At 34.1% G+C, this 11,998-nt stretch overlaps 1 protein-coding gene across 4 annotated transcripts in view; it reads left to right on the forward strand.

The window, feature by feature from the left end:
• The window catches only part of LOC117113572 (endoplasmic reticulum membrane-associated RNA degradation protein-like), a 36,813-nt gene extending 24,821 nt beyond the window's left edge, over positions 1-11,992 (forward strand). For 2 of the 4 annotated variants that reach the window (XM_033256947.1, XM_033256964.1), the window contains exons 15-17: positions 2,135-2,248; positions 11,301-11,433; positions 11,648-11,992. In XM_033256947.1, coding sequence (XP_033112838.1) covers positions 2,135-2,248; positions 11,301-11,433 — 247 coding nt within the window. In that variant the 3' untranslated portion in view covers positions 11,648-11,992. The remainder of the gene's footprint in view (positions 1-2,134; positions 2,249-11,300; positions 11,434-11,647) is intronic. The other 2 variants (XM_033256956.1, XM_033256972.1) reach the window with 2 other exon arrangements.
• Positions 11,993-11,998: the final 6 nt, after the last annotated feature.

The following is an 11,998-nucleotide window of genomic DNA, read 5'->3' on the forward strand; positions in this document are numbered from 1 at the left end:
TTAATTTTTGGGTCTTGAGGATTTGAGAACGATAAGTGGCTTAGCCTGTCCAGTAGGAGGCTTAAGCCTTCCTGCCCTGGCGTTGCCACTGTATATATAAATCTTATTTATACATTTTCAATGAAGTTATTAAGTTAAATCATTTTCAAAAATGAGTTGTTTGATGTGACAACACATCATTTTCTGCTGATGATACCAAGTTTTTATAGTGTTATATGTACTGCATGTGTTTGGCAAATAGCCACATTCTAACATAAGCCATGTATATAATGAAATTAGTATATAATTGGTAAGGTGATTTATACCCCACACAAGTGCATTTCTAAGAACACAGGATCTGAGGTGGGTCAGGACATTTTTTTTACCATTAGTTATTTGATATTGGTGCATAAGTTAATTAAAGATAAGAGGGTTGACATGATAGCCCAAAGGAGGAGGTGTTTGTTCATGTATTTACAATTTTGAAACAGTTGTACTTAAATACAAAGGTTTCCAAGAGTTAATTATTTTTAAGGTGTGGTCAAACAGGGTCTGTAGGAGTCACAGTTTGTATAGCTTAGAGATCTTCCCAAATAGTTTACAGTCAGTATTACCGTACTGTTTAGAATTAATGTAGCTGATGTAATTTATTCATTTACCTGTAATTGGATTTCATTATAATTATATAACCTTTTGACATGACATGAATAAGTTAGCTGTATCGATAAACTTGTTTAACAAAAGAAAGTGTATCAGCCATGTTCAGTTTTTGCAGAACGGTATGATCAATCAATCAATCATATTTTATTGTCATTGTTCAGGAGAACATAGAAATTTGTTTTGCTCTGTGGTAAAAACACATTCCAAAAGGCAGAACAAACACAAACAAAGAAACAAAGTGCAAAAGCGCCCATAATAGCCTCTGCCTTTTTAAGAAGCCGATCATGGAAAATGGTTTCCAGAGGCATTTGTTCCAAACCAATGATATGCGTTGCAGTCCTGACGATTTTGTTAAGGGCATATAAGTCGTTTTCGGTAGCAATGATATTATAGCATTTTGTTTTTGTATTAGTCAAATGAAGAATGATAAAGGCAAAACTACGGGAACGCATCCCTGTTCACCCTCATATGATCTTCCCCTAATTGAGAACAACCTAAATTGCATTGCAATAATAGTATAATTTTTCCGTTACCGGTATGATTGGATTGGATTGGATTTATTCGGTGTAAACACCAAGGATATCCCACGAAAGTCTAGAAGACTTTTTTCCAGTGGGGTCCGTCTGGTGGTGATTGGACAGTACACCGGGAGACAATCCCCTACTCTTTTCCGAAGAGTGTACTGTGCACATGGGCCATAAATGCACACGGGACCAACGGCTTAAACGTCTCATCCGAAAGACGGTGCGCTATGTAACTTGTATTTCAGCCCTCTACAGTAGCTGAAACACAAGGAGAGGCAGCGATGGGAATTGAACCGGGGACCTATAGATCTCCACGGTTCAGCGCACACACAGTGGCTACCACCAGATTAGCCGACTGAGCTAAGCTGCTCTCTCGATATGATATGATATATTCTAGCATTTTGATATATTCTAGCATTTTGTACTGTATATTCTCAAGTATAAGACAAGGCTTAAAATGGCAAATTTTATTTAAAAAACAATATGCACACCATACAAATTTTGGGTTTTTAAATCATGTTAGATTTACAAACTGATTGTCTGTAAAATGTGAATTTATTATTGAAATGAAGCTACTAACAATTTTAAATGCGGGGAAATAATATTTTGATGAACAGTTAAAAGCCCATAAAACGGTATTATTTGGAATATTTAGCCCTACATTTGGCTCAGTTTTTAGCCAGCTAGATGCATATCAAGACCATAAAAAGCAGCATGAAGTAGTATTTCTGACGGTAAAACAGGGTTCATCTTATATGCCCAACGTACAAAAATGGTCCAAACATCTTGTCAAACTCGGAGTTGCCTTTGGATCGCTTTATACGTGAGAATACACAGTATTTGTATTAGCAAAAATTAAAGATGGCAGACAAAAATGGTGAAATGCATCCCTATTTAGTCTCAGATGATCTTCTCCTGATTGAGAACAACCTTAGTTCATCTAAAAATAACTTTGCACATTTGTTTTTCAGTATTCCTATAATATCCAGTGCAACCTTAGTTGTCAGCCTGATTCTTGCCACTCAACTGTATTTGTCTGCTGCCCTCTCTGATTTAATATCAAAGGAGCAGCGTGCGCTCACAAAGTAAGAACATTTAATTAATACTAAAAGTAAATTTTGTAGTAATTATGTATAAATATATGTGCATGGGTGTGTCTTTTAAAATGTTTGTGCTGCCAAATTTGACAGAGGCAAAATCTAGGATTGGTGTTTTTTGTTTTTGTTTTTTTTTTATGCTAAAATTTTGTTTCCAAAGAGGAACCATACAGTCTTCCGCTTTAGCTTATTACTTTAACCATGGAGGTATTATTGAGAAGGAGATTACTTGGCAGCAGTTCCCTTTGATGCGACAAACCAATGTGTTCCCCGCTTTTGGATCGCGTGATTATTAACATTTTTTCGTCAGCAACAACTTGGCAATGACATGCTTTTATATCCTTCATCACAGGAGTTGTGAGATAAACCGTTTGATTTTAACTCATTAAATATCTTTAAATTTATCAAGGCTCCCCTGACTGAATTATTTCGGACTTTTAGTATGTTAATATGTGTATATTTCAGGGACAGATTTTGCAAAATATTTCTGTTCATTGGAATTGGACATTTCAAGCCTAAATATTGGAAAGTGAAAGCACAGCACTCTTAGAGTCAAGATAAACATGATTTTGAGTAACTGCCTTCCAAAGTTGCATACATTGTTTAATAAAATTAACTATCTAAAGAACATTAAATAAACAATTTGTTGACCACTTCCAGAACTAATATGTTGGGACATGATTAATAAAACATTAAACTGTTGATCTATAGTGAAAAAAAATTGGATTTTTAGGCAATTTTTTGAGCTCACATATTTTATAGCTCATTTACTCAATACTGGCATGTGCGACAACTTAACCATTTTGCCACGACATGCCTCATTTTGTCTAAAGATAGATTGGTTCATCTATAAAGCTAAGGCTGTGTAAAACTGAAAGTTACTCTGACTTTGGATTGAATTTTCGATTAGTCCACACTCGTTTCACACTAAAATGACTTTGTTTATTATAATTGTCATCCATTCCGTAATTAATATCTGTTGAAATTACAATTATCTAGTTTTATCCAATTTATGGAAATTCAAGTTGAAAATACCATACTTTTATAGCTCATGTAAATGTTTTATTAAATTTGAAACTCTTTTTTTGTAGAAATATTAATATGTTTGGTATTTCATGAAAGATAGATTTATTTAGATTGAAATTAATGTGGAAATGATTACGCAGCCATAGTGATCGACTATAAGTAGTGCACATTGAGGAAAGAATGTGCTCTCCATTTCGCCATGTTCGATTATTTAGTAAACTAAGCCTGCTGAGCATTTTGTGGCGGGAAACACACCTTTTCTATTTGTAATCGTATATAATTTCTAATTTGTAATCATATTTTTTAATTCTTAGGATCTTCCCAAGAAATAATCTTTGATTGATCTCAACTTGGGGTGATTTTGTAAATGTCAGTAGTTTAAAACGTTTAGTAGGTTAAACCGTTGTGTTTCCTATTTTGTGTTAAGTGAAATAATGTCTGTTTGGTCAATTTGCCTATTCTCTTTCCCATCAATATTTTTATCTTAAAATCTGAATAATATCATTAATCTATTATTATATCAGTATGTTGCATTGGGTGTTGATGCTGTAGCGATGTTCAAAAGTGCAGATTGTTGATTGTAAGAACAGCAGATGTTGTTGACCTCTTAAAGTAATAATAAAAGATTAAGTTGACTGCATAATGCTACTTAAGACTGATCTAATCTAGAGTAACGAGTTTATATTACTAGCTTTAATTAGTTCGCAATAAGAAATTCTTAGAAAGTTGCTGAATGAATCAATGCCTAACCAGTATCAATTTTTTAGGGGCCAAATTTATTGGATAGAGATGTCGCTCTCCTAAATTAGACATTCTTATGTTTTTTTTTATTAGCATATTGTTTCAACTGACTTACTTATTTCAAAGAAGTAATTTAACTCCTTGTCAATATATTTTCATTGCAGTGGACATTGTTACAGAGTATATAATTTTTAATCTCATTTAAAACAAAATCTTCAGACAATCTATGTTTCTGTCAATTTAATAATAAATATGAAATGTGTGTGTCATAATATGTTTACCAAGGAAGTACCATAAAACCTCAAGTAGAAGCCCTTGACTTATTTTTACATAATTCAGTTCAACATTCTGTATATCTTTCTCTCTTTCAAACTTATAAAAAAAAATTATCAATATTAAAAATATAAATATAGACTAATTGAGATGACAATATAATATAATATATTATTATATATAATATATTATATCATGATAACCTTAAATTTAAGATCTTTCATACAAATAATATAAGCCTATTGAAAATTTTTTTGTTTTATTTTTTCCTACTAGACATGTAATGCTGTTATATCTTGCTGTTTTCTTGTATCTTGTAAAAATAAAACTTTTGGTTTTTGAAAATAATTGCTTTTGTATACTATGATGCAAATATCGTACACTTGTGGGAATTTGTACTTGCTTGCTTGCAGCAGTGTGGGAGACAGTGTAGATTTCTTGGAGACACCTGTGTATCTTGTGGGAAAATTAGGACCCCAAATATGTATAAAAGGTGAATATATTTTGGCCGAAAACAGGAAATTATTATTTAAAAAAAATTATAGTAATAAATTTATTATAGTCAACTATTATAGTCAATTTATTGTGGTCAGCTGCATAGAATTGCCAGGTATCTGGTACTTAGCTGTTTTGTGAGTTATTTTGGTTTTGGCAGTTAATAGGTTCATCATTATTATCTTGTTAAATTCATGCAGTGTGTGAAATTTAGACACTGTGTTCAACTCTGGCATTATAGTCTCATCTTATTAGATTAACCATATTAATCATAATTGCATCATCAAAATCCATTAGCATCATAATTAATCTATTTCAATCTAACATAACTGGACCGTGGTTTTATGTAATTTGACACTCGATTTATTTTAAGACACATGATTTTCTAAGAGGGAAGGGAATATTTCATCCAAGTGAGTAGAGTGTGGGAGGATGATAGCAAGGAAAGATGATTCTTAATTTTTTAAAAGGAGATGTACAGTTAAATGATGGGTTTTTTTTCTGAATGTTCTCTCACCTGGCATCTGATTTATGTCTTAATTCTGTGACAAAATGATTTGTTGAAATTAAGTTGTTAGTAGAGTTCACCAGATGTAATCTGATAAGTGTTAATAGCTCGCTAAGCTATTAACTGACTTAAGGCCAATCAACAAATTTGGTCAAGCTTCGATAAAAAGGTTTCGAAAGTGGTCCAGGGGAGCGAATCCCCCTAAAACTTTGACAATTTATGGGTTTCAAAGGCTTATTTTTAATCGATTTTAGAGTTTACTAATATGTAGAAAATACATATAATTTTTTTATTCTCTCTCCCCACCCCCTCGGCTCCCCCTGCTGGTGCCACCCCTGCTGATTGCGTTTCAGATGCATCGCTAGTTACCCTGACTTAATTAGGAAGGCACCCCGATTCGTCTGAAATGCAATCAGTAAAGTTCAACCAGGTTCAAACTTCCCGAAAAATGTCGGCGACTATCGTCTATGAAAACCGAGCTTTACCTGGGATAAAGCGGATTTATGTTTTGTTCGAATCCACAGTCGTGCTTCTCCCGTCAGGGACATCGACACTTGTTGGGGACATCGGCCAAACGTCGGTGGCATCGCACCCACCCCCCTTCTTCCTCTATTTTGGAACATCAAACCCGCGTCGAGCAAATGCAGCACCACAACTGTGGATCCAATGTCCCCGACAGGTTCGGATATCCCTGACAGCCTACAAATTATGTAGGTACGCTTAGAGTATTATCAAATCTATGAGAAATCATTGAAGTTTAACTGAAAATGGGGGCTTCACTAAAATGACTATAACTTTTATTCCCCAAGGAGGTTTGAAGGGGAGTTTTCGGATGTTAAAGAGGACACCAATGCACATTGATTGATACTGAAAAAGCTTTGTTAACAATTTTAACAATCAGTAATGCCCCTTTCCCACATTCACGATTTTTGCTACGACAGAGCACAATTTTTAAATTTGAAAAATCGCAATGGCGTCGTCGTGAATGTCGTGGTCAAAAATAATTCATCGTATTGCATCGTACTGGATCTTGATGTCATCGAGATGGAGCATGATTTTTTTGGAATGTTAAAAAAAATTGTGCTCAATCGTAGCCATGAGAAAGATCTTGGTCTACCGCAGCGGCATCGTGTGAGTGTCGTAATGTTGTCGTCGTTTGTCGTGACTGTGTCTTGTCCATTCGTAATACCAACAACACCTACTACAAGCCAAGACGTCGCTTTGATGCTGAGACGATTAGATACGATGCACCAGGACACCATCAAGACCGTGGTTTATATCACGTGGCTCTGTGTCAGAAAAGTTTTTCAACACACTGAACAATTCCTTGGTCACTTGGAGGAAGTTTCTGAAGCCTCTTGGGTCTTCTCTATTTAACTCCACTAGTAAGTGTTCGTACTGTCTAAAATATGGACGACGTAAGAGCCATGGCCCTCCATACACTTCGTTTAGGCCTATGCATTCGACATAACCGACGCTTACTCTTGATTATCAAAACTGTAGCAGCAGCTTGCAAATATTGATGGTGTTTGATTTATTTTTTTGCCATGTGATTTTAAAACTTTTTAAAATCGTGCTCCATCGTAGCAATAATCGTGAATGTGGGAAAGGGGCATTAAATGACCAGACTACAAGAAGTGTTTTGAAAGATGACTGGAAACTTGTTCTGCAAAATCATCTACATAGTTTATGAAGCATAAGAAATATAATAATTATCTATAAATATCCAAAACATATGGTGAAATGAATTTGGACTGTGATGGTATGGTAGTTTATGTGTACTCAGGGGTCCCAAGTCTCACAGAAATTGGGACAGCCTCCCGCAAGCAAGCATCTCCCAGAAAATTAACCATCTCCTGCAAATTCATATTAATATTTGCATGTTTTCACTGCTTTAACGAGTCTTACAGAAGTCAGTGCTGATTGGTGTCATCATGCACAACAAAATTAAATTAGGTGTGTTAAGAAAGCTCATTTAACCAAATCTCTTGAAAGTGACTTCTTCCATCTTTGTTGTGTGGAAAATTTCAAACAGACTTCTTGTATTGCGGATCCAGAGGGCCCCCGGAGGGATGGTTCACAGATGGGTCTAGACCATCTCAGTCTCACCATTGGTGGGGCTGAGGTAAGAACATTTGTCTCACCTGGAAATCACTGGTATCACTACGAATAATCTTTACTATGATGCCTTTTTAAACAGCACTACAACACCTTGTTATAAATTTGACCTCTTATGTTTGAATGATATTATTTGGATTATATTAATTTGAGGTTGACAATTTGGAAGGGTTTTGCAATTTGAAGATTAGAGCAAAATCTAGTGCATTGTTTTACCACATCCTTCACAATTGACATGCTATCACTCAAAGTTTGAGGTCACATGATGGGTGAAAGGAAGACTAATTCATTTTCACAAATAGTTCTGATCAGATCAGCTGTCTTTGCCATCACCACTGTGGTTTACTTCCTCCTGAGCCGCCTTTGAATGGCCAGAAGTTCAGTAAAAGTTTAGCTAAAGTTATTTTTAGTAATGTGTCATCCTTTAAGGTATGAACAAAATATAAACATTTTTTTTTCAATCTGCTGTACATTGTTGAAATATTTTTGTTTTGATGCAATAAAAAACACCAACTATTTTAAAATCCACTTGTTAAAATATATATAAGATTACTTGAAAAATTACAATTGATGTCAGAAATTTGAAAAGCCCAGAGAATGATTAGTTCAGGATATTAGTAATTTTTCACAAGACACAAGCTAGTTGATGATAAAAGTTTTTTGTTTGGCTGTTGCATGTTCTCTTAATATAAGATGACACATTTTGGGACACAAACTGACCTACTTACAATTCAAATCTAATCTCATCAAAACCACAATCTATTTTATTCTGCATAAGAATTTTCTGACCAGGTTTTGTGGAGGAAATTACTGGTGGAAAATCCAGACCAAAGAAATGAACAGAAATTTATTGCTGATTAGAAATGACCTGTTACTATTTATAAAAAATGTATAATGTTTGTCATTGCCCTACTTATTTCTTGCTAGTATTAGAAGATTATCTAGATTTCTACACAAATCCAGAATTATATTATTTATTATCTACACCTTTGGGAAACCATCCTTGAGGTTAGTAGCGGTTATGTGGGATAGATGGCTTGAGGTTTTGGAGTCGTCAAAACAAAGAAATTAATTAATTACAAAGTCTGGTTCATACATATAGTGCATGTGAAGTTTAACATCTACAAATAATTGTTCAAAAACTTTAGTGTAAAGCAATACCATCTTTGTTTCATTACTGCTATTTTCTTTTGTTGTTAAAAATGGCAACATAACATCTTTTGTTGGGAAGACAAGATATGGGATAGTAAAAATGGCTGGTTCATGTGCATTATTTTCTTTTTTCTTTTGAACTTTCGGCTTAGTCAAGCCATTAGCCTTGTTTTATTGATTGGTTTGAGGTCTTTGTTTGATCCATGTGCATCCTCTCTACATAGTATAAAAATTTTTTGCAGAAAGCCTTCATTTGCAAGTAGAGTAGAACATACTGCGTTCCAGTGTGCCTGTGAACGCAACCAGTCAACAAGGGTTATCACACGCAACTATTGTTACTACTAATTAAATTTAGGTCTGAGAGTTGGCATTTCCAATCATCTAGTGGTGCTATATTCATACATTTTCTTACCTCAGCCCCAACCATGTTGGTGTTGTGGTAGTTTAGGCCCTCCATATGTGATAGTCTCTCTCTGGCCCCCTCTATTATTGGATCCGCCACTGATAATTTATAGCCTGAAAACTTCACTCATACTCACTTAATTTAAGAATTATGAAAATTTTATAATATTTAATTGAGATATTGTTTTAAAAGTGTACAATACTTTTTTACAATTTTGTAATTGTTCAAAGTTAAATAATTTTAATTGCTGCTATATTGCTCAATTATGACATACGGTAGATACTGTAGTCACAACTTGGCAAGTCGTCATCACCAGCCGCCTGCTTAGTAGGTGCATTGGAACGCAGAATACAACACACCACAAAATCAGTGTTCACTGTTAAATGCTTCAGGGTTTTTAGGGACAAGATATTCTACTGTATTTGAACCATTGATATTCCTTGGGGATGAGATATTCTGTGTTGGCGATTAATAGCCCAAGGGACGGGATATTCTATTTGGACCACTGATAGCGCCACATGATATGTACAATTAATAGTCATGCCATAAAAAATATTATGTATTGAAGCATATTTTTATTGGCAATGATTTGCAAGTTTATTAATTTTTAAGTTAAGGGTTCTACAGTTCAAAAGTAGTAGTTTGTTTTTGGTTGTCTTTTTTTTTCACACATATAAACATTGTATGATTTCAATATACTGTAATGATTTCGATCTTTGATTTCGGCAACCATGTAGATTAGTGGCTTACCTGGACAGGCCTAGGCTAGGCCTGGATCGGTTGTAAACAGGGTGAGATATTTCAATGCAGCGTGCATGCATCACTCAGTTCCCAATTTATGCCTCATATTTTAACTATCTTACATGGTCCAATTTTGGTCAAAGATACATGCCTTTGTTAGGATTTTATGTTTTATATGTTAAATTTGGAAGTGATATTTATCGCAATTATAATACAACTCAGATGTAGATTTCCCAGATTTTCTGCATTTCCCATTCGAAGGTAACACCATGTAGATTAAAAGATGAGATGGAGAAACTAATTGAAGGCATAAATCACTCATTGACTGGTTATTTAAAATCTTATGACATGATGTAATATATGCTTTCATTTCCCTCCTTTTAAAGAATTTGAGAGTGATAATATACCAACAAAATTACCTCTTCTGTTCATAAAATTTGAAGAAGAGATTAATTGACTTTATCCTCAATACTTAGGTGATAATTCTATGTCCGATTGTGGATCATTTCTTATTAGTTGTCCTGGCAACAATAATATTTATAATTGACAGGTAATGCCAGTATTAGATTGGATATCATTTGATTCAACAATATCCTTAGGTGAAGTATTTGTAATTAATCAAAATTGACAGAATTTGATTTTCTTATAAAGTACCTACTTAGTTTCCTGTTTGCTGTCAATCATAACCTTGTTAAGATTTATGACATACTCAGTTTTGTTTTTTGATTATCAGTTGTCTTGAAACTATGGCCCATTATCTGTTTATATTAGTATGAAAAGAAACATGAATATTTGTTTTATTAATCTTTGACTTACCTGTGCAGCATTATTTGCAGTGGAGTTGTTTTTGTTGCATTTCTGACAGAACTGTGAACAAGTTTATTGTACTATTTTGCTTTGCTTATCCATGGTTTATCCATCATTTTTATACAGTAAGCATTCTGATTCATGGAGGTACAAAACATATATATACACTAGGCAGAGGAGTTAACAGAAATAATCATTTCAGAATGAATATACAATTATCATTTTCTTCTGGGGAAGAGGGGGATGGGATCACAGAAAAGAATGTGTTTGTACTCAAGAGAATGGCTTAGAAAATGGGTGCAAAATACAGTACATTGGATTTGGAAATTTAATTCATAACATTTGATTGGTTAACTTGGCCTTTGCATACAATGACAGCATATATTAGCAGATATGCTGTCTCTATTGTGCTAATAAACAATAAGTATTTTTTTTAATACTGCTTATTTTTTGTATATTGGTTCATACACAAATTAATTAAGGTCAATATAACTAATATAAAGTAAGTAAGTTTTTTTGTAAATCTGGGACCCATGAATTATTTTGAGTGTCTCATTTTCTAAATCAAAATAACATTGAGTCAGTTGCTTCAACACATTTATTTTGTATATTTTCCTATATGTAAAGTCCACATATGCTTATGAAGTCTGTGATTAGAATAACACAGAATAACATTTCGTATTCACTTTTTTACTGAAAACACTTAAATTGTTAGTCGTATATGAAGTTGATAACAAATGTAACTGGAGTTGTGTTGGTTCCTTTTGTTTTTGTAGATTCCTAAAGTTAGTACTGCAGTTCACCGAAAACATGGCAACAAACACATCAGTAAATAAATGGAGTGAAGGATTGGAACTGGTTGCCTCATTTATCGACAAAGCCACCCAGTTTTATGACGGACTAATCTAGGTACTACTATTCCTTGTCTCATCTTCATTCATCCTTATATTCAACCAGATTTATAATTCCTGCTACCAGATGTTTTATATCTGACAATGCATTTTCAGTCCTAGGTTCATAAGTACACTCATTTGAAAAGCTTATAAAAACACATTTAATTCTAATTAGATTGTATTATATGTATTCTGTTTTTATATGAGGCATGTTACTATATTTATTTCAGCAGTGTTGGCTATGTGGCATTGACATCAGTGAGACCAGTGGGAGTTGCTACAATGAGTACGCTGACTTAATGTCAAATGCATGCATACTCAACGAGAAGCCACCTCTTGAGAGATCTGGTGAGCATTTTTACCACATCTAATTTATTTTGCTGCACATGGTGATACACATGACCAACTTACTCAGGGAGATAATGGAACATTCTGCTAAGCTAATAATATTGTTTTTATTAAACATAAATATGCGTGTCCGGACAATTACCCCCTGGAAAATCATCCCCCTGGTATATAACCCCCCTGAAAATTACCCCCCAAGGACAACCACCCCCCAAGGACAATTATCCCAGTATATT

Source organism: Anneissia japonica, unplaced genomic scaffold (genome assembly GCF_011630105.1).
Source record: "Anneissia japonica isolate Jap-2015-1 unplaced genomic scaffold, ASM1163010v1 scaffold287877_len585272_cov192, whole genome shotgun sequence".
NCBI classification, from domain to species: domain Eukaryota; kingdom Metazoa; phylum Echinodermata; class Crinoidea; order Comatulida; family Comatulidae; genus Anneissia; species Anneissia japonica.